This window comes from Salminus brasiliensis, chromosome 2, assembly GCF_030463535.1.
Source record: "Salminus brasiliensis chromosome 2, fSalBra1.hap2, whole genome shotgun sequence".
Lineage (NCBI taxonomy): Eukaryota > Metazoa > Chordata > Actinopteri > Characiformes > Bryconidae > Salminus > Salminus brasiliensis.
In genome coordinates, this window is record NC_132879.1 from 24,222,855 (window position 1) to 24,244,496 (window position 21,642).

The 21,642-nt window shown below is 42.0% G+C and overlaps 2 protein-coding genes across 6 annotated transcripts in view; both read left to right on the top strand.

Annotated features, from left to right (window-relative positions):
* The first annotated feature begins 1,390 nt into the window (after positions 1-1,390).
* On the top strand, positions 1,391-16,461 carry znf800a (zinc finger protein 800a). 4 transcript variants are annotated; one of them, XR_011978534.1, is made up of 7 exons: positions 1,393-1,602; positions 8,366-8,495; positions 9,451-9,546; positions 9,731-9,874; positions 10,285-12,157; positions 14,201-14,427; positions 14,693-16,461. XR_011978534.1 is itself a non-coding variant. In XM_072671286.1 (6 exons), coding segments are annotated over exons 2-6 (2,235 nt in total). In that variant the 5' UTR covers positions 1,393-1,602; positions 8,366-8,374; the 3' UTR covers positions 14,202-16,461. The 4 variants fall into 4 exon arrangements, 3 of the variants coding, with proteins under 3 accessions (XP_072527369.1, XP_072527387.1, XP_072527380.1); XM_072671286.1 differs by having other exon boundaries at positions 14,201-16,461; XM_072671268.1 differs by lacking the exons at positions 14,201-14,427; positions 14,693-16,461 and having other exon boundaries at positions 1,391-1,602; positions 10,285-12,161.
* A 1,996-nt stretch (positions 16,462-18,457) lies between these two features.
* The window catches only part of grm8b (glutamate receptor, metabotropic 8b), a 145,829-nt gene continuing 142,644 nt past the window's right edge, over positions 18,458-21,642 (top strand). For both annotated transcript variants that reach the window (XR_011978536.1, XM_072671303.1), the window contains exons 1-2: positions 18,458-18,829; positions 20,493-21,321. Coding sequence is in view for 1 of the 2 variants with exons in the window: in XM_072671303.1 (XP_072527404.1) it covers positions 20,815-21,321 (507 nt within the window). In the remaining variant the exon portion in view is untranslated. The remainder of the gene's footprint in view (positions 18,830-20,492; positions 21,322-21,642) is intronic.

A 21,642-nucleotide genomic window follows, 5' to 3' on the forward strand; every position in this document is an offset into this window, starting at 1 on the left:
ACAAATTATCTCCAGGGTTTTGTAATCGGCAGATTTATGAATAAAGTAATTTGCCGTACTTTGAGTAAAACATCTGTTGCCTGTTTATTGTATACATTTGAATGCATATAATTGCTACACTGTATTTTTGTAAATCCACTTTCTTCACGAACAAGAAATTCCTTCATGGGGCAGTGTTGGCAATGCTGGCAATAAGGGGTTAACCCTGTTACTAACAGCAAGCATTTCTTCTTACTTAAATAGTAATGGCCTGCTATTCTAGAACACTTGTAACCCAGTGTTTCCCAGTGGTGGTCCTGCAGTACACCTGCACTGCACATTTGAACGTTTTCCTACATGCTGGGCTGTGAGTGGAGGTGGGCAGGTGAGCAGAAAAAAAACTAAAGTGTACCTAAATGTAGCTAATGTACCTAAAATGCACCACTACAGGATCAGAGTTGAGAAACACTCATGCAGAATCACGGAGGTCCAAAAAGGCCATGAGTTCATTACTGTTATACTGTGATCTCAAGGTAACAAATGTTTTCTTGTGGTCATAACTTTAACTTTTACGTTTTTTTTTTAATTTTTGATTATTATTTCGACAAATATATCTTGCAACCATGAGAAAACGGTTTGTCTTGTAAAAAATTAAGTCATTATATTCGTTATCCCCGAAACAACATCAACATTTTCTGTTCTGATAACTCTTATCTCCAGATCACCAGAAAACAAAAAACAAGTTGTGATCACGAGATAACCATACAGAAAAAACTCATGACGTTTTTGGACTGGAGAATATCACATGTAATCATATGAGAATAGCTGGTAGTAATAACGCCATTTTTAAACCCATTTACTAAACATACGTTTTCACTTATAGATGCTAAGATACTATATATTTCGCGTCGGCTACTTCAGTATCAGAAATCATCCACGAAATGCATGTTTCTAGCAGCAGACTGTAATGCACTTTCTTCAAGATTCGTTTAATAGCTCAAACTAAACATTTCAGCTGAAGGCGGTTCACGCTGCAAACACAGCATTAACTGTGAGCATTTTAGAAAGTTAGCGCATTTAACACCAACTTTTCCTGCTGATCGTCAATAATGTACATTTTGTTCAGTGAGGAACAGGCAATGCCCGCTGTGGATCGTATTAAAAGTGGGTGCTGGTTAGTTGGACAGATGAGTTTTGACAAAGTTTAGGGAGTCTCCTGTCCTGAGCGCCAAACGCTGACAATCGAAGCCCATTGAGCAGAGCCCACCGCTCCTAAAGTGGTCGAAAAACGTTTCTCTGCGCGGGGGCCCTGACCATCTGCCCCCATCTGAAGCGGAGGCCACGCCGCTACGTTTCTGTTGGGCTTTTTTTTTGTGGCTAGCTGCACCTTTTGCGCAACGCCCGTGTCGTTTGGGAAGGAGCCCTGGGTGCACAAAGGCAGCCTCCTCTCCGAGAGGGCAGCGCCAGAGAGGCGAGTCACACACACACACACACACACACTCACGCACGCACGCACTTACACACACACAGGCTGTACATCCACTCGGCTAATCCTCCACCCTCGCCCCGGAGTTGTCCCTGCCCAGGCCTGGGCCCGAGCCTTGCTGGCTTTTTGGAACAAAGGTAAGAGTCGTCGTCTCGCTCGCGCGATCCGTTTTGGCCGCTCGAGTGCCGGAATCGCGTGGCGGCTCGCAACCCGTTTCCCAGGCTGCTTAGCAGAAAATGGCGTCGCCGAGCCGAGCGAGCGAGCGAGCGAACCAACCGTGCTTTCCTGGACAGGCAGGCAGGCAGGCCAGGGAGAGGAAACGACGCGCCAGCTCCAGAAGCTTAAACCAAACTCTTTATGCTCGCTCTCCGTCCTCGCGGAGGCTCGTGGAGCGGCTCGCGGTTGTTGGTCGGTGTCGCGGCGCTCCGCGTTCGAGCGGAGGCTGCGGGAGGGCGCGTAAAAGGCGGAAGGGTCACCGGAGCTGTGCGCCAGAGCGGCCCTGGGGAAGGGGAAGTCGGCGCAGGCGGCGCGGAGCGGAGCGTGGGCACGGCACGGCGCGGCGCTGCGCGGTTTGGGGCAGGCGGCAAAAAATCCGCGCGGATAGGGCGAGCGAGCGAGTGAGCAAGCAAGCAAGCTGGAGCAGTCGCGCAGCGCACGCGCTTGCGGGACCGCGCCGCTCCGTTGGGCGCGTGGTGTCTGTGGGTCTGTCCTACGGACTTATTGTCGGGCTTAGCACGCCTGAACGCGGCGCGGAGCGGCACGGCACGCGACGGGGTAGGAGGGGAGGCGTGAACATCGGGTCTCGAGCGCGGCCCGCTTCGTTCCTACGTTCCTGGACGCTCCTCTGGCTGAGCTAATCCGGCTCAACCGCGGGCTCGTGCGGAGTGGATTGATGGGCCACGCTGCAGCCGTGCAAATGAGACCGACAAGAGAGACGCACACTGGCGTTTGGGAACGGTACACCGCCCTGCACCATTCCGTCGAACGGGTAGGTGGGTTACAAAGCTGCTAAAGCGTGGCCGTGGCTCATGCCTGCGCCAAGATGGGGCCCAGGTTGCGCAGGACGGGCGACGACGCAAACCGTGCATAAGAGCTCGCAGCCTACAGCCTACTGAAGTGGACTAAGACAGAGTGACCAGAACACCCAGTTCAGGGTTCCTGCTCGCGCGGTGCTTTTGCCCGAGCTGCGTGCGTGTGTGTGTGTGTGTGTGTCTGCGGACTTGGTGAGGTATAGCTTGGCCGTGGCTTGGTGCGTTCTCGCACAGACTCCCACATGGTCAGCCATTGCTGAGGCGCTGCTAGCCGGTGCCACAAACTAAAGGGGGGCGGGGGGCACAGCGCTTTAGTCCGGCATCTGAAACACTTTTAAAAGCCTCCCCCCTCTTTATCAGCGGCCAGGCCGTTTTGCCCCTCAGTGATCAACTTTTCAGCTGGGGGCTCGTATCCGGCCCCAGTGTCGAGTGGCCACAGCGGGTGTGAGTGCTGTTGCTTGTTTAGCTCACTGCACGTATCCAGACCCTCTCAGCGGAGTGTACAGCAGGTTCAGGGCTGTTTGGCTGCTGGATGTGAAAAGCTGGAGTGTGTGTGATGGTAAAAGTTGACCTCGGAGACAAGCGACTGCCCATAACATGTTACTAGTGTGTGTGTGTGTGTGTATGTGTGTGCTTTGTGAGACGTAGCGAGGTTGCCGTGGCCCCTTCACAAAGAGACAGGCGAGTTCCCAGTGAAGTAGCTCTGCTTGTGTTGTTTAATGACGAGCATTTGTATCCAGACACATGGGGCGGGGGGTGATGATGATGGTGGTGATGGAGGGGGGCGTCTATCATTTTAAATCATTTTTCCGGTCACGTGGCTCCGTGTGACTGTTTTTGGGCACCATGCAGATCGAGAACATGGCACTCCGCGCGTGAATGTGTGTGTTTAGACGGCAGTACTCTCTCATATGAAGGATAGCAGTAACTTTGCGTCGGCTGCATCACCTCGCGCCGGTCTGAACTGTTGTTTTGGTCCGCTTTTGGTCAGGTGTCAGAGACTTTGCACAACGCTGCGTGGAACCGATCCCACCCACCCGCCCGCCGTGGAGGTGCTGAGTTAACCTCTCTCGCACGCCTTACTTCGATTTGTTTTCAAAGTCAGAGAGAGTTTTGTTGGACAGCCTGTTTCTCGTGTGGCTACTCCCCGCTGCGGGCTGAAGTTGCAGGTGCATCCTCTGGTGCTCCTCTAAATCATGTGGAAGATTGATCTGTTCGTTTTAATGTGACGACCAGAGTGACTCTTATGTTCGGCTGTACTTTGTACAAAAACGATTTTCAGGCCATTTCAGGTCTATTGTAATATTGTTGAAGTGCTGTTTCAGACCTGTCCTCATTACTGATATGATGGATGAACTTTGTTTTTGTGCCTGATTATGAAACACGTCTTTTCTGTTGTCGTTGTGAAGCAGCAGCTTGGTGTTTGAACAAGTGTCTGTGACTAAGACAGTTCTCCTGATTATCGACAATACCAGCAATCCCATTGAATGTCCTTTCCAGTCAGTGTTTTTTTTAAATTTTTTTAATACATAAACAACTGATAACATACCATGCCGGGAATCTCCATCATTACTTGGCCCATTTAAGGAAAGAAGAAAGTTTGTCAACTTTTTATACCTAATACACATGATCTGATTATAGGCCAGCATGGTTTGTGTGGAATACAGTTTGATCGACAGACAGATTCACAGATGTAATTTATTGATCGGTCAGTGCAGTAGTAATAAAATGCACAAGACAAATAAGCTAAAACATTCACAGCAACTGGTTTATTGTAGTTAATAGAATGAGTATTAACATGCAAAAAAACATGAATGCAGACTATAATAATAAAATAAATAAAAGAATAAATAAAAAAAGAAATATATAGTATAGGGTCTTAGTATGTTAGTTGTATTTATCATTTTCATTCTGAGAAGCACTGAGGGGAGAAAATTGTAAGACTAATTTGAATTAAATATGTTTTCTAGAAAGACTAACACATACAGTGGTGGTTGGATGTTTGCATGCATGGTTTTTATGGCTTTGAAAATATTCTCCTGGGACAGAATTAATGTACAGCATATCTTAGAGAAAAATCAACATTGGGTCAGAGGTATACATACAGGCCAAAAATATAAATACAGCACACCTACTATTTTGTTAAATGTCCCTTAGACAGTTGCACCATGACCAGATGTTTTTGGTAGATATGAAAGAGGTCTACAGTTCTGAAGATGCGGTGTTGAAGAAGTCTATGGTAGTCCTCCTTCATTATTCCATCCACTTTGTGCAATCTACCAGTTCAGCTGGCAGCACCATGTTTAACAGTTCGTACAGTGTTTTGAGGTTGAATGCCTCAACTTTACTTCTCCAAACATCTTTGTCCCATCTGACCATAAAACCTTTCTCCAGAAGACCTTTTCTTTGTCCATGTGGTCAGCTGCAAACTTAAGTCAAGTACAATCAACGCAGGGTCAAAATTATACAGTGTTCTTGGTGTTGAATGCCCCAACCTCAAAATTTTAGACATCTTTGTTTTATCTGACCACTTTCCTCCAGAAGCCTTTTTCTCTGTCCATGTGGTCAGCTGCAAACTGTAGCCAAGCTGGAAGGTGTCGATTTTCTTGGACAACAGTCTCTCAGTTCAGGGCAATGTAAAACCTACGTGTCTCTAGAGAGTGACACTGGTGTTCCAGTAGTTTGCAGTTCATGGCAGGCCTGTGCCTTGGTGGTTCTTGGGTTGTACATAAGCATTCGGACGGATTTTCTCTCAGTGGAGAGTGGCGGTCTGGACATTCTCATTTTACAGTGTCTTGGTAAATACAGTTAGTACTGTCGAACAAACCCTTTACATGTGGGCACCTGCTGTAGTCATTCATGATCACTAACAGAAAATTGAGAACTTTAAATCCATGATGAGTATATGTAAACTTCCGACCACAACTCTGTCCTCAATTGACAATTAAAGTGGAAAGATAATTTCAGAAGGCCTACGTAGCTTAATGGTTTGCAGACTGCCACATAGATTTTACAGTTCACCTTTTATTTTTTTCTTTTACCTTCATATACAAATTTAATAGCCCAGTAAGCTTAAAATAATGGTAATAGTTGCAACCCATTTAAGCCTATAAGCCTGTTTTTACTTGAAAAAGCTTGCCAATTAGCATTTTGCTGTGAGAATGTCAGAAAGAATGTGTGTTCCTTTTTGTCCAAGTAACAATTACTTACTGATTTAACATCAATTCACACTACAACTAAGAGAAAAATGTAGAATGGCCTGCAAAGAGACAGGAGCCTTTTGCCCGGGTAGATTTGGTGGCTTACCTTATGCATAATTACTTTAAATGAGTACTTTAAGAAAAGAAATGGCCCTTCTCCCCCAAAAGCAATTGGATTATTTCCCATATCCCCTAATGTTGTGACTTTAAGGGGCCAATAGCAAAGAAACTGAAAAAAACTGAAGAAGAAAACGGATGCAGTATGTAAACACTGTTAGGATTGCAATCTTTACAAAGTTCACTCCCAATCAATATTGCCCATCTAAAACTTAAGGGTTGTAAGACACAAAGAAAGTGCTGAAAGCATTTGGTAGACAAATGACTTTGGGAGCCATATTATCTGTTCTCACATGCTCAAAACAAGAACTCAAACCTTTGTATGTTTGGCCCATGCTCTTTTAGGATACCCCTGGTCAAGTCATGTATGTAATGCACATTACATCTCCTCCTGCTTATTTAGTCAGAAGTAAAGTCAGAGGTCTCAACCGTAAAGATTTATTTAAAGAAAAAAGGATTTGTTATCAAATATTAATGGATAGTTAATTTAATGGATTTACTTGAATAGTATTAAAATGAATAGTCATAATGGTCATTTTTAAATGTGCAGTAGTTTGGACACCCTTCCACTTGTAAAGTCTCAGGGCTTAATTCAATATTTAGACCATAACTTACTGACTTACTACTTACTAGACTGTTTAAGCAGGTCAAGAATTTTACTCTCCAGACCATTATTAGGAAATGGCAGTTAAGATAACTGTGCAAGTCAAGGCAAGATCTAGAATACCATGAAAAAACTCTCAGATAGCGACCTCATGACAAAAGTCAATGTTGAAAGTGTGTGGGCTGACCAAGTTAAAATGGCCACAATCAAAGAAGAATCCCTTAACCGACAGTTAGGCAGTGCTGTGATGGTTTTGGACATGCAGTGGAGACACTGCACAGTTAGATGGAATGATGCACTGCACTGACTGTCAGGAGCCTGACAGTAAACTGAAAATGAAACCAGCTGGGTTTTACAACAGGACAGTGAACCAAAACATACCTAAAGAAATCCACCAGGAAATAAACACAGTCCTCTGACTTGAACATCACTGAAAATCTGTGTGTAAATCTTAAACATGCTGTGCGACGAGACAACAGAACAATATTGTAGGACTAGAAGAATTCTGTATGAAAGAGTGGTGGAAACTTTCTAAAGCGTGAATAGAAAGACTACTAGCTATCTAGTAATAGTATTTGCAAGCCATACAGACTGCTGCAGATTGCGGTACTATTTTTTTTCTGCGGTACATATATATTTTTAACAGTTAGCTGTCAAGGTGTTTATTTCTTTGCACAAGCGTGTTTACTTCTTTTAACTTTTGTTTATTATTTCAAAAATCAAACCTTTGCATACAGCTTTTGCATACACACACACTTCCATCTGTGTGGAAAAGTTTACTAAAACCATGCCAACAAAATGCCACTCAAAGTATAACAGAGCCTCTTTACTGTAGGGCCATGCATTCAATCCTGAACTGTCCTCTTGGTGTACATCACACATGCACTCGCCCACTTGTGGAGAATATGGTGAAGGGTGACTCATCTGACCAGAACAATGTTTTCCACATCTCCATAGCTTAGTGCCTGTGGTGTTTACACCATCGAGCTCTCAAATGTGTGTTAATACTTTTGTTATCTTGATTTTTTTTAAAATGCTCTACTGCTCCCTCCATGTGGTTATAGATAGTATGTTCTTGCTGACACTCCTTGTTGCTCCTCTATTTTCCATATGTTTGTGAGTGTGAAGAACCTTTTAAAGGTTTAAAGATCCCTGACTTGGTGTAAAGGTTCTTTACCAATATAAAAGGCTTTTACAAATATGGTTCTTGATGAAATCAGAAGTGGTTCTTCTGGCACCACTGAAAGGAACCCTTTGTAGCACCTTTACTGTTAGGAGTGTAGATTTAAATTTAGTTAAGCAATCGTTTGAGAGTCTCTCCCAGCCTCAACTCTCTCTCTCTCTCTCTCTCTCTCTAACGTCTGTCTTTTCCTTTTGAAATGTTTGGAATCAGGGTTCTCAGTCAAAAAAATGCAATTTAGTTAAATATATGAACTTATTGTAATATGCTAGGCCTGAACAGTTACATAGGTTTCAAATCATTTGTAGTAAACTGAGAATCTGGAAAGAATAGTGTCCAGGATGAACAAAGCTATAGATCATTCTAAACTAATAGATAAACTCCTGACAATAATATTAATAACAGTAATACTACTACTACTACTACTACTACTAATAATAATAATAATAATGATGATGATGATGATGATGATGATAATTTAAAAAGGTCTTGTGCCTCTAAAACGATCACATCTTGAGGAATAAAAAGAAGAGATACAAGGAAATTATTTTAAGTGGTACTATTTTGAATATGTAAAATTTTAGAATTTTGTTTCTTACAATTTAATAGTTTATAGTTTATGATATTTAAAACAATAATATAGAAATTTATTGAAGTGGTTTCAAACTTTTGAATTGTAGAGTATTATAACTGCAGTCTTGATCACTGTTCTTGCTACTAGTAGGATAAACTGCTAGAGAATTAATGGAGTTGTGGATCTTTATACAGGTCTGAGAGATGGAGGAAAGTAGTACTGAGGCGAACATGACCAATGACAAGTGCTGTCAGACTGATACACTGCAGCACTGCTGGTGCCAGCCGGCTGCATCCCATCAAGATGACTGTGACCAAACCCAAGGTAGGCCCTCTTTATTGGCTAGATTTGAGTGATTTGGGTGTGTATATGTGTGTTGTAGATTATTGCTATTTATGACCTCCTTGCTATCTTATTGATTTTTTTGGCATATGTTTCATGTCTGTTGTATGATAATTGTTCCATATATTTAGTATCCGAAGCATGAGGAGCTGTTTCTTTACTAAAACAGAGAGAGAACAGAGTAACATTCCACCCCTAACTAAACTCAGGAGTGAAAGTAATGCAGATTGTAAAAGAGTAGGGCATCCCAATTATAGACCTGGGTACCCAGTATGAACAAGTGCTTTGTGTGCTGGCTCCAGGTTTTTAAGAGTAAGGAGAACATAAATCATTTCTTTTAAAAAGAAAACACACATCTTAGGCATTCAATGTATATAATAAGCATTTTGTCAGAATAAAGATATGACTTCACAGACTTCCATTAGAATTGACTTCATCCTTTACTGAAATGATTTATATTTCTCATTATGAATACAACCTCTTTGGGACACAAGACAAAACAATCTCTGCAAATACATTTGGTTACCTAAGCACTTTAAAAACTCTCTGGTCTTTAGATTTAAGTGCTCCATTTCTCACCACATGTCCAGTCAGTGCCTACCTAAAATTTCAAGTGCTTTTCCCCCTAAAGCTGCTTAAGTTGACTGCCACATATCATGGTTCCTTAGCACTCATCATTTAATAACTGGAACACTGACATTTAACAGAAACAAATGGTGATGTCAAATTTATACTGGATTTTAAGGTAGTCCTAGGCATGTAAAAGACCAATTGACCCAGCAGGGGCAAAAGGTCATATAAGTGAACTTACAGGGGAACTCTGGATTCACTTACTGGTGGGCGCAGCAGTCAAATTATAGCTTGAATACACAGGTTGAAAACATGTTTCTGTACCTCATGTGCAATCTAAACCTATTACTCTTTGTATGTCTTTCAGTGCATACTGTAGAGCCAGGAGACCCACCTCTACTTCAGCAGCAGCTCCAGACTTCCAAGTCAGGAATTCAGCAAATCATTGAGTGCTTTCGTTCAGGTACACCAATTGTAGAAGTTCTTCCACTCTCTAAATCTCTAAATACTTTTTCTTGAATCTAAAATGAAAGATCTTCAGAAGCTGTCTTTCAGTAAAGAAAAGCAGTATGTTTGTTGTATTTTCTGTAGAGACTCCCTATAGTATTGTGGTATGCATATATATCTCTGTGCTGGTGATTTTGCAGGCACTACCCAGCTCAGACACATGTTGTTGAAGGAAGTTGACACAATCTTTGAATGCAAACTCTGCCGAAGCTTATTCCGTGGGCTACCCAATCTGGTCACACACAAAGAGTTCTACTGTTTTTCTGCACATCCTGCACAAGATGGTTTGTATGGCTCTTTTTTGTCGTACAAAATTCGTACTTTGTAATTTTTAGGTGTTGTGCCTGAAATTTGGAAAATACATTATTTTGTAGGATGTTGTAGCATGACATGGACAGATTTTTAAATGACAAAAGTCATAGAAATATCTTTTCTAAATGTTCATTGTGTTATGGTTTTGCTTTTACTTAAATATTCTTAATAGTCATTTTATGTAACTGTTATTCTATGGTTTTATTGTCTTCTTCTCTTTTATCTTCAGCATATTAAGACATTATTATTATTATTATTATTATTATTATTTTGTTTTTCAAATCCTTGTTTATAAAACCACTTGACTTTACCTGCTTACAGAATCTTCCTTCCTTTCCTGTGTTAATTGATCATAATGTAAAATTCTGTCGTTACGTTGCAGACTCACCACAGCCAAACAGCCAGAACCAGGGCATCAAGGACCTTCTAGATGCAATTTATCCAAGAGCCGAACAAGAGCACGTGATTCAGTTGGAGGCAATAGAGACTAACCCCAATGCGGTCTTCCAGCACCTTACTGTTGAAAGATTTGAAGATGAAAGTGTGACCCCATCCATTATCCCACCTCAGCTTAGCTCTGGAGTGCAGAAACACAATCGGCGCAAGTCTATAGTAGCCCCCAAAAAAGTTGAACAGCAAGACGTGGAGGATGACATGGATATAGCCCCAGAGACATCTCCAGATAGAGAAGGTCCAAAATCTCAAGAAACCGGCAACATTGAACAAAGCGAGAGGGAAGAAGATGAAGAGGAGACCACCTCTGAGATGAAGGAAACAAGGATATCTTGCTGCCTTTGTCGAAAGGACTTCAGTTCGAAGCGCAGTGTGCGTCGCCACTGCCGCAAGATGCATGGACAGAAACTAGAGGAGTTGCGAAAGTTCACAGAGACACGCACCGTGCCCATCAGTTTGCTGTCTATGGTAAAGACAAAGCGTGCAGAGGAACCTGCACCAGCTGCTAGCAAGAGCTGCCCTGTGTGCCAGAAATCCTTTGCAACCAAGGCCAACGTACGGCGCCACTTTGACGAGGTCCATCGGGGTTTGAAGCGAGACTGCATTACACCTGACATTGCCACTCGGCCTGGTCAGCCCCTCTCTCTAGAAGTGTCGTCTTTTTCCCCAAAACAACCAAGCACTCCAACGAAACCAGATCAACAAGATTATAACTTGTCGACATGCCGCTGTAGGTTGTGTAAGAGAAAGTACAGTTCTGATATAATGCTGAGGCGGCATATGCGCATTGTCCATAAGGTTCACACGTTGGAAAACGGCACTTCTGCTAGTCGCACCCTCTTTACGAGGAAAGCAAAAATAAAATCTGAACCTGGAGATGAGGTTTTCCCTGGGAAAAGTGGCCTCCCTTCCAGTCCATCACCTTCAAATGATGCAAATAAGAGTTCTGCATCATCTTCATCAAAGACTAAAGTCGCAGAGGACAGTGGAAGCCTGACAGTGAGCTTTGACTTTAAACGGATCTATTGCTGGCTGTGCAAACGGCAGTTCAGCTCCAGTCAGAACCTGACAAGGCACATCACTGAGCTGCACATGGATGGTAATGACAGCATCTACATCAAGTTTTATGCCTGTCCAATCTGCAGATATGAGTCACGGCGGAAACGAGACGTCATCCGTCACATTACTGTGGTTCACAAAAAGTCCTCCCGCTACCTAGCCAAGATCATGCCAGCACTGGAGAGTCGGGCAGTGAAAAAGCCAGCTGAGGTAGTGCTAAATAGCACTGCCAAGAGGACACCTTTAAAGGAGGAAACCCCTGAAATGCATCCCGTTTCAATACCCAACACGTTTACACCGGAGTCAGAAACGCCTCATTCTCATTCTAAAACGAGTCAGCAAGAGACTCCCGGATCCCCGATTGTGAAGAAAACTGAACCATCGGTCTCCCCAATTACTCGGAAGAATTCTGCCCTCACATCCCTGAACATAGTGAAACAAGAACCTTCCCAGGCTGCTAAAGTAAGCAAACAAGAGAAGAAACCTCAAGAACCAAAGAATCCACACATTACTCGCAGTCACAATCCTATGAGAGGACCTCCTGTCACTAGAAGCCAGGAAACTAGTACGGAGGTGAGGGTTACAAAGAATTTCTCCCTGCATGGATGTGACATGTGCGGTCGGGCCTTTGCCAAAAAAGTTTTCCTTGAGACACACAGACGAACCCACAGGACCAGTGTCCCTAGCCCAGCAAGGGTCACAAAGGTACAGGGAAGGAGTACTCGGTCGAAAGCACTGATATGGTGAGTCACTCATTTAAAAGCATTCATCTCAATGCCCTGTCAAGTTCACTTTCTATGCACTGCAAGTAATTTTTAGCCAATTTAAGTACCGATTCAAAAAAACTAATTTCACTTTCTTTAAAAAGGTGCACGTATTCGTCACTGTACAGTGTGGACTGTACAGCGAAATGTGTCCTCCGCATTTAACCCATCTGGTAGTGAACACACACTCACACACACGTGTTAGGGGCAGTGAGTACACACACACACCCAGAGCGGTGGGCAGCCAACTCCAGCGCCCGGGGAGCAGAGAGGGTAAAGGGCCTTGCTCAAGGGCCCAACAGTGGCAGCTTGCCGAGCCCGGGAATCGAACCCACAACCCTGTTATCGATATCCCGGCGCTCTAACCGCTGAGCCACCACTGCCCACCAAGGTCATTCTCTATATCAGTTAGAAATGGAAAGTAATCAGTATTTGCAACATTTACAATGGTGTGATACATTTTGTTGTTGACACGCAGATTCTATGACATTCTGGTGTGGCTTATACACCTCTGAAATTGTAGTTACAAGCTCCACTACTGTAGAGTCCATATACAGGCACCAAACCTATCCAATTCTGTCAAAGTCTTGCCTTTCTGCTAATTAAATATGTTTGCTAGAAAGTAATAACATGTATAGACTTTTACAGACAAGTTTAGGCTATTAAATGTGTATGGATTTATGAATTTGAGTTTATTCAGCATTTGTTTCAAGTCGTCAAGTTAAAAGTCAATCAGGTGCTGCTCTTACCTTATTTCTCATAAGTTGATATTGCCTTTAAACACTTGTTTTGCCATCTGTAAAAACTGGGACAGTGAAGATAATTGTTGTGTATATATTTTAGAAAAAATACAATTATTAATATTAGTCAGAGATATATACACCTTTTTATTATTGCTGTTTACAGAATTACATGTATTCTAATGTGGTGATTTTTGAATAATGTCACAGAAAAATGTTACTTGTGCTGTGCTACTTAGTTTTGTGAGCAGAGACATTGAGACAATTGATAATGGTGTGTCATATTGGCTGCATTCAACAATGTTGCATGAGAAGCAACTCAAAGAGATGTGGAGGCTGGTTACATGTGTCACAGAGGAAGCCTGTTTGAGCTTTCACCCTTCCAGCTGGGGTATTTGAAAAAAACTTAAATGACTTGGAGGATTGTAGATATAGAATGTAGGGTACCTAAACAAAGTGAAACAATCTCCATTCAGAGTAAGTAGTTTAAATCAAACACCAAATGATTCATGTTGGAAATGGCAGATAAATTTAAGGCTCTATACAGTAACCTGACCCATAATTATGATTTGGAATAGGAATTAGTTTGTTCCATGTAATTCCACCTATAATCTGTATTTATTACGTTGGAGGCATAACGGTTTAGTATCTTTCACTATTAAGTGAAGTGGGCTTAAGTGTGAAAGCAGGCCTCATGTTTGAGATTAAAGACAGATTAGTAGCCATCTTTTGTCCCCAAACTTATGGGGAACTCTTGTAATCCAATCAGTTGTGTACTCAATCGATTGGTTGGGTGTTAAGCCCTTTTTTTTTAAACCCTGAATACACTTAAGAAAGAACGGAGAATGTAAACAGTGTGTTGATTGGTCAACACATTTCTGACTGCTACTGAATTTTAGAATGAACACTATCTTTGTGGGAGAATGATGTGTTTGGTGTAACATGCTTGGTATAACACACTGCTAAATGTTTGTTAAACTGGTGCCCTTTTACTTCTGTTTTAAAGGTTTTGATTGTGGATAATTTTAAAGGAAAAACAGGGATTGGTGTAGTTCAGTTCTGTAGTTTCATATCAGGTGAAACGACCCTGGTTTACTTTGTTTTTGCTGGGCAGTTTTAATTAAAGGTATTTACATAATACCTTCCTTACACCTGTATTTCTGTTCCAGGCAGTTTGTCATCTGTGTTATTATCTCTTCATTATTGAATAACTGCTGTGTGCTGTCATTTACCATTGTCTCATTGAAGAAGTCACTGAACTCTGTTTTCTCTGTTTCTTTAGATTGCTATCGTCTGCAAGTATGTTTCACATTCTCACTGGACAGTCCTATATATGAGTATGGCTTCAGAAAATAAAATGCAGCGATGTTGGAATGGAAAGCTTTAACAGAGGGATGACCGCTCTTATGCGAAAGGATTAAATACAAGTCCTGAGGGAAGACCACCACCAAATGTTCTGTTTCAGTTTTGTACTGCAGAGGGCGCTGTGACCAAACAAATGATCTCCAGGTATGAAGTTATCACTGGGTAGTAATGAATTTACAATACATTACATGTACTTAAAAAAAGAATGAATGAATATAAAAGAAAATTATGAGTTAGTGACAATACTTTTTACTTTTAGTGAAGTATATTTGCAGAGAATATACTTATACTTACTTATATATGTCACTCACCTGTAGAGGGTTTTTTAATTTTATTTTATTTTTTTTACTTTTTGTGTTTGTCACTATCTGTTGCTGACTGAATCCTCATTGTTGGACACATCTCACAGCTTTTACTGTAGACCAGTAGTCTTTCAAAAACAGAATGATGGCACCTAAGAAACATCAGTTTTGACATAAACGCCTGTAGAGCTGAGGAGTTGGAAGGTCTACTGATGTCAGAATGAAACTGAATGAAACCCATAAATCAGAGTAACTTTGTGTTCGAGTAGTCAGGAGCAGTCTTGGGTGGCCTGCTATCTCTCTTTTTTTTTAATTCACCTGTTTTTGGAGAGCTGTTTGAGTTGTTGATATTTTAAAGTAGGCTAACAGTACCTTGAGTATAATTTTCATTTAGTCAGATCTCTGACTGCTATTAAAATATTGAATACATTTCATCTTTGTGAGCTGATCTGTTAAAAATAAAGTGAGGAATGTTCTTTCTGAAACACATAAACAAATGAAGGAATGCTTTGTGTACATTTGGTTAATCACTACTTGCAGTTTTCACTGTTCAAATGGGATATCTAACAATCTGTTTTATTCAACTATAAAGTTCACCAAACACAAGACCACAAGACCAATTACTTTTTTTTTTCTTTTTTTTTACCATATACTCTTATTTAAGAACTAAGTTAATTTACATGAAACACTTTTCTTTCCAAACATAACCAAGAATGAGTTTTTACATTATGTTAAATCATTAATACATCTCTTACCATTCCTCTATGAATGAAAAGGCTGCTAAACCTATAGCATTGTACCTACTGTATGTGCTCCGATTTCTGCTGCCCTTTAAGTCAGTGCTGCTCAGGTTGTGCAAAGATAAGATTGTTTTGTAGAAGTATGACTCTTTTGTTAATCTCTCATTAGAGGTTGCAACTGTGACCAAAAAGTTATTGGATACTACTGCACCAGTTTTGTATAGTGTTGTCATTACTAGCTAACTACAGAGTTAACAATATATCTAGACCTAAAGCTGACCTCTGTCAACTTTTAGTATGTAATAATGAATTACAGGGTCACTTGGACAAGTTTAATGTTGAAAATGAACGTTATACCTATCAATCAGCCATAACATTAAAACCACTTGCCTAATATTGCGTAGATCACCCTTGTGCCATTCATATTTGGTCTGCAACAATGTTTAGGTAGGGGATACATTTTTTCCCGTCAGAACATTACCCAGACCACCATGCTGCCTCTGCCAGCTTCCTTTCTTCCCGTAGCGCATCCTGGTGCTATCTTTTCCCCAGATAAGCAAATATGCACTTGTTGTAAAAGCCACCTAACATTGCCCCATGGACCAGATCTGATGCTTAAGTGCCCATTGGAGGCGCTTTGTGACTTGTCTGTGGCTATGCAGTCCCATATGCAGCAAGCTGTGATTAACTGTGTTCGGACACCTTTCTAGCACAGCCTACAATAACTGCATCAGTGAACCTTGGATGCCGATGACCCTGTTGGTTCACTGCTTGTCCATCATTGGAGATGCTCTAAGCCAGCCATTTAGCCATCACAATTTGGCCTCTTAGATCTTTTCTTAGATCTGACCGTTCACTTGCTGCCTAATATGTATACCCCACAGGTGCCATTGTATTGTGATAATCAATGTTAGTCACTTCACCTGTCTGTGGTTTCAGTGTTCTGGCTGATCTGTGGTTTTGGCTTGGTTTGCATACTGAATGCTTCTTCTCATTACTATGTTTATTTGTAACATAAGATGGAACATTAAAAGAGCTACTACAATCTGTACTACATCTGTGACTGCACAGTGCTCTCCTTTCTAGCCCTTGCTTTCAGTAGAATTAATTTTGTTCAAATAAAGATGTTAAAACCACATTTCCTCTGTCTTGGTGTTTTTTATAGGCTTTTATATACTGCTGGAAAAGAGCAGTAAAGAGCAGCCCCTTTTAATGCTATATAGAACCTCCCACAAGTGTTTCCACTGATGCAAAGAACCCTTTAACTAGTCAACCAACAGCACCCAAAAGATTCTTTCAGTTGTCATGGTTCTACATAGAACCATTGCTTTTACTAAAGAACCACTGATTAACCATTTTAAGTAATGTAGTTTAATTTGATCAATTTGTGATTCATTTACACTGTAAAAAAAAAAAAAAAAAAAAGAAAACATACATGGCCCATGGAAGACAAGCATCCAGGCTTTTTTTTTTTTATCCTGGCACCGAAGTGGTGGAACTAACTTCCCCTGGGTGTCCCAACAGTCGTTCACTGTCTTCAAATGCAGACTGAAGACCCACCTCTTCCAAGAGTACTTGGGCGAAGTGCACTGTCGAGTATTATGATCTTCATATTGACTGTTGTGTTTAGTAGTATCTACTCTTATCTACGAGGTATCTTTGAATTCTAGGCTATCTAACGAGCTAAGGGTATTTTTCTGAGTAAACAGCGAAGCACTTATGTAAGTCGCTCTGGATAAGAGTGTCTGCTAAATGCCGTAAATGTAAAAGATACTTAATCAGGTGACCAGGAATTCAGCACATTGAACCCTAGGTTTACCATTCAGTTATAATGCTGAAATCGTTATGAATTTGGTAACTATTTAGCACATTTTGTGGAGTCCCACCAGGTTCCAGGGTAGAGCTTGTGAAACTGATGCCAAGTCTATGCAGTTTATGCAGAGGGTAGAACTGAAGTGTAGTCCTACGCAAAGGTTTTGAAGGGGTTAACTTGTTTTATTCAACACGTTTGCGAATTATTTAAGTTGTATGGCCCTTTCAAAGCAACAGTATGCAGCACCTGAACATTTCACCTGAAAATGGTTGCTGACTTGTAACAGGGGGAATAGCGCTACTGTTGTTGCCATTTCAACTGCAGTGCTGCTACTGCACTTTTGAGAGTTGGGAGTGGAGGAGCTGCACAAGGTCTTCCATGAGAATTGCGTAGAACTGCTTAACTGAAGTCACATCTGTGTTAAAATCTAATATCACTCTATCACGTCAGCCCACACGCTTTTGTATATCTGTACACAGCTTGTTAACAAATGCACGTGTATAGCTGTCCATGAGGGAAGCTATAAGCGCGTATGTAGGCGAGCGCTGTAAATGTTAATTACACTCCACAACTGTAGGGGGCGCTCCGGCTTGTAAGTCATTAACTTATATTTAGCTGGAAAAATAGATTAGATTATAGAAATAGATTTAGATATTTTTTAAGCAAATCTGTCAGCAAATTTCGTAAAATAAATTAATTAGGTAAATGTAAGTTTTAGAAAATATTATGATTTATAAATAGGATTTTTAAATATATTTTTGCTGTACATGCTGTACATCTCAGCAATGTGTTCAAACCCTTGAGAGCCTCCGTGTAATGAGAGACGGAGCGAACAAAGGCAAGAAAAGAAAATAAAAAAAATATATAATTGATGTGGTAATAAGCTAATCTAATACTTATTCAGCTCAAATGAATTCAACCTCAGTTTAAACTTCACTTGGTTTATTCACCTCAATTAAATCATTTAAAGCATTTAGTATTTGAATGAAACCATTGTGTCAAAGCATTAATGTGTGAAACAAATGTATTTAACTGAACAAACGTAGTTTGCTTAAACAGATAAACTTTTTATTATTATTATTATTTTATTTTAATTTTTTTACAGTACCAGTTTGCAGTTAACAGTGTAATACTGATTACAGAACAACTGGATATTAACTGGAGCTTTACGAAGTGGCTTAACGACATCACGTTGCGTAAAACGCAGCACCGCCTTAACATGCAGGGCGTTCATTGTGCAGCAGATGGCGCTGGCATATCGTTTTCCACAGTGCGGCTCTTGTTGCGGGCTCCCGCTCTCTGAGCACAGACCTGCGTTTCGGCTGCTCAGTTTGCGCTGCTATGATGCCTTTTGGCTCCATTAACGAGTGGCTGCAGTGCAGTAGTTATGAAATACCCGGGACCTGCCTTTAGGAAAAGTGGCGCTTATCTGAGAGAGTCCTTGTTTAGAAGTGGGGAAAGTGCTCAATGAAGATAAGTGTGTGAATGGAAGTGTGTTACCTGACGGTGAATGAGAGGCTGAGTGAAGGCATGGGAAGAGTAACCGTTAGAGCAGGGGTGTGTGTGCTCCTCTGTGAGGAGAGCTGATGCTGTGGAGCGCGCGCGGACTCTCTTCAGCGCCGCAGCGAAGGCTCGCGCTCTCCGAGCTCAGAGCGGGCGGGAAAAAACGGCCGGAGCGCGAGCACTGCGAGGTAACGTTTCTCTGTGTGTGTGTGTGTGTGTGTGTGTGTGTTTCTACCCATCGTCGTGTGTTTTACTGTGCAGATGTACCTCTCGAAACGCCTGTAAAGTATCACAAAGTACAGCATGGTACGTGTATTTATGTCCTATTTGTCAACACAGAACTGAGAATGGGTTCATATGTGTGTGTGTGTGTGTGTGTGTGTGTGTGTGTGTGTGTGTGTGTGTGTGTGAGAGAGAGATGTTCCCTGTCACCGTGGCTAGATAACTAGCCGAGAGACCGTCAGGCTAAGATGCTCTTTCTGTTTAAGAAATGCTTTAAAAATGCAGTATTACTCATGAAGTTGGACTTGTAGAGCTGAGTATTTCCAGCCCGAGCCCCGGACCTTCCTAGCTAAGTGTTGGGTTAAGGCTGGTAGGAGTGCACGAGGCGAGCACACCTTCTCCTCCTGATTCCTCATGAAGATCCGTCTTCCACGATCTCCGCGGTTTTGGCGCATGGCTTCACTTAAATGAGAACTGCAGTGTAAAACAGCCCGTTATGTAAGGCTGGATGCTGTAACATCACATTTAATAAGACTTGTGTGGGTCTTAAATGGGGTTCTCGGATAAAGGCTGGGTAACCTGCCTCTGTGTGCATGTATGAAGACTTCGTGTCCCTCTGAAGTCTTCTCATCAGCACAAGCAGGTTTGAACGTTTTTATTAGCTACTTGTGGTAGTTTTACCTCAGTTTTCTCCTCAGTAGCCACAGGGTTATGATGAATGCGAGCATATAGCTAGTACTTCTCCATCTGCTTTGTAGTTTCTATTAAAATATTGTGTATTTATCTATTGAAGTGCAGTCGTTTCTGCTGTGCATGTTTTAGTGTATGTTTGTGCAAATGTGGGTAGAAGGGATCTCCCCCCCCCCCGCATAATTCTGCATAATTCAGTCGTTGAGATGTGATGTGAACAGGATCATTCAGAGTCGTGAGATGATTCATTATACAAAAATGTAGTGATTTTTGTACAATGGTGGTGACAGGAACCAGGGTCACAAATATAGCCACTGTATTTGCTATCCAGAATGATCAGTGACTTTACATGTATTCTGAGTTGCTATAAGTAGTATTACTGGGATTAATGGGAAAATACAAAAAGGGGAATTTTAGGTTTTGGGATTTTAAAGTATCCCACCGCCGTGAATGTAGTGTAAAACAATGTCTCTGATGGTGGGAATTTAAACCTCCCTTAATGATTTTGTCTAAATTGTAATGATTGAATTATGACAAAATCTAGATCCCTTTTAAGGGCTTAAGAATAGAATTCCAAAATCCTGCGTAACCAAAAACTGAGCTAAAAGACAGGCCAATTGCAAGACCCCAGAATTGTTTCGTAACAGTCTTGTGTCATTTTACACAAGCCCCCAACGTTTACAAGCCCTGTTAGCGCTAGTCAGAGCTGACAAAGCAGTAAAACGCAGTGGCCACTACTGGTCAACACTGTGTTTCTGATATTTGTAACACTGGAGAGCACCACATCATCTCCAAATGGGTTGCTATGCAAACCAGGCCTCATAACCGTGGCTATTCAATGAATTCTTGGCACCTTTAACCAATACCCAATACCAGTACCCACGTTTATTGAAGGTGATTCTTGGATACTCATTTTTTGCTCTTCTCCTTGTTTCACAGAGTCCCAGGGGACTGCGGAATCTGTAGCGAAGGTCACTCTTACCAGGCCATTGATTGCCTAATATACCACCGCATTCTCTCACACAGCACTCCACTGACCTAAACTCACAGATGACCGACCTTATGTTTTGTAAACCGCAGAGAATGGTCACTTTACCTTGGGACCTCCTCCCCCAGGGCAGGTGTACTGGTGACTCCATTCCCTTTGTGCACCACTTTCATACTGACCACGTGTTGCAGTAGCCGCACTGCAACCATCAGACCCCCCCCCTCTGCCACTCCTGCTTGCTTGTCTTCTTATATACCTTAACCTTGCGTTGTCATGGCGAGGAACTTGATGTGGCAGAGGTGCCTTTTTATTCTGGCAGTGGTGACCTGCTCCATCACCCAGCGCCCGGACCCCCTCACACCCCCAGCTCCTGAGTACGCCCATTCCATCAGAATAGATGGTGACATTATCCTGGGAGGCCTCTTCCCAGTGCATGCACGGGGCGAACGTGGCGCCCCCTGTGGTGAGCTGAAGAAGGAGAAAGGCATACATCGTTTGGAGGCCATGCTCTTTGCCATTGACCTCATCAACAAGGACCCTGACCTTTTGCCCAACGTCACGCTGGGTGCTCGCATCCTGGACACCTGCTCAAGGGACACCTATGCTCTGGAGCAGTCGCTCACCTTTGTGCAGGCACTCATTGAGCGTGACCCCTCAGATGTGCGCTGCGCTGGTGGAGAGCTACCCAGCTTTGCTAAGCCAGACAAGATCGTGGGTGTGATTGGTGCTTCCGCTAGCTCTGTCTCTATCATGGTGGCCAACATCCTGCGGCTTTTTAAGGTGAGTTTTAGTTCATATTTTTGCTGCTGGATTCAGTTGCGAAACACCAGCATACACTACACACTCAGTTTAGCGGAAAAGGTCTTAATATGGTACAAACATGAATAAACATAAATAGGTTAGTTAAACAGACAAAACAATATATTTTCAGTTCAAATTGACTGTTGGCATGATCTGCGTTTTCTAATGTACTAGGTGTGAGGTGATAGTGCTATAATACAATGAATAGAGGTTTAAAATATTTAGAAGCTTTACATTATGCAATTTGATTGCACAATGATTGCTAATCAATGCCCCCCTGAGCCTGAACTGGTCAACATC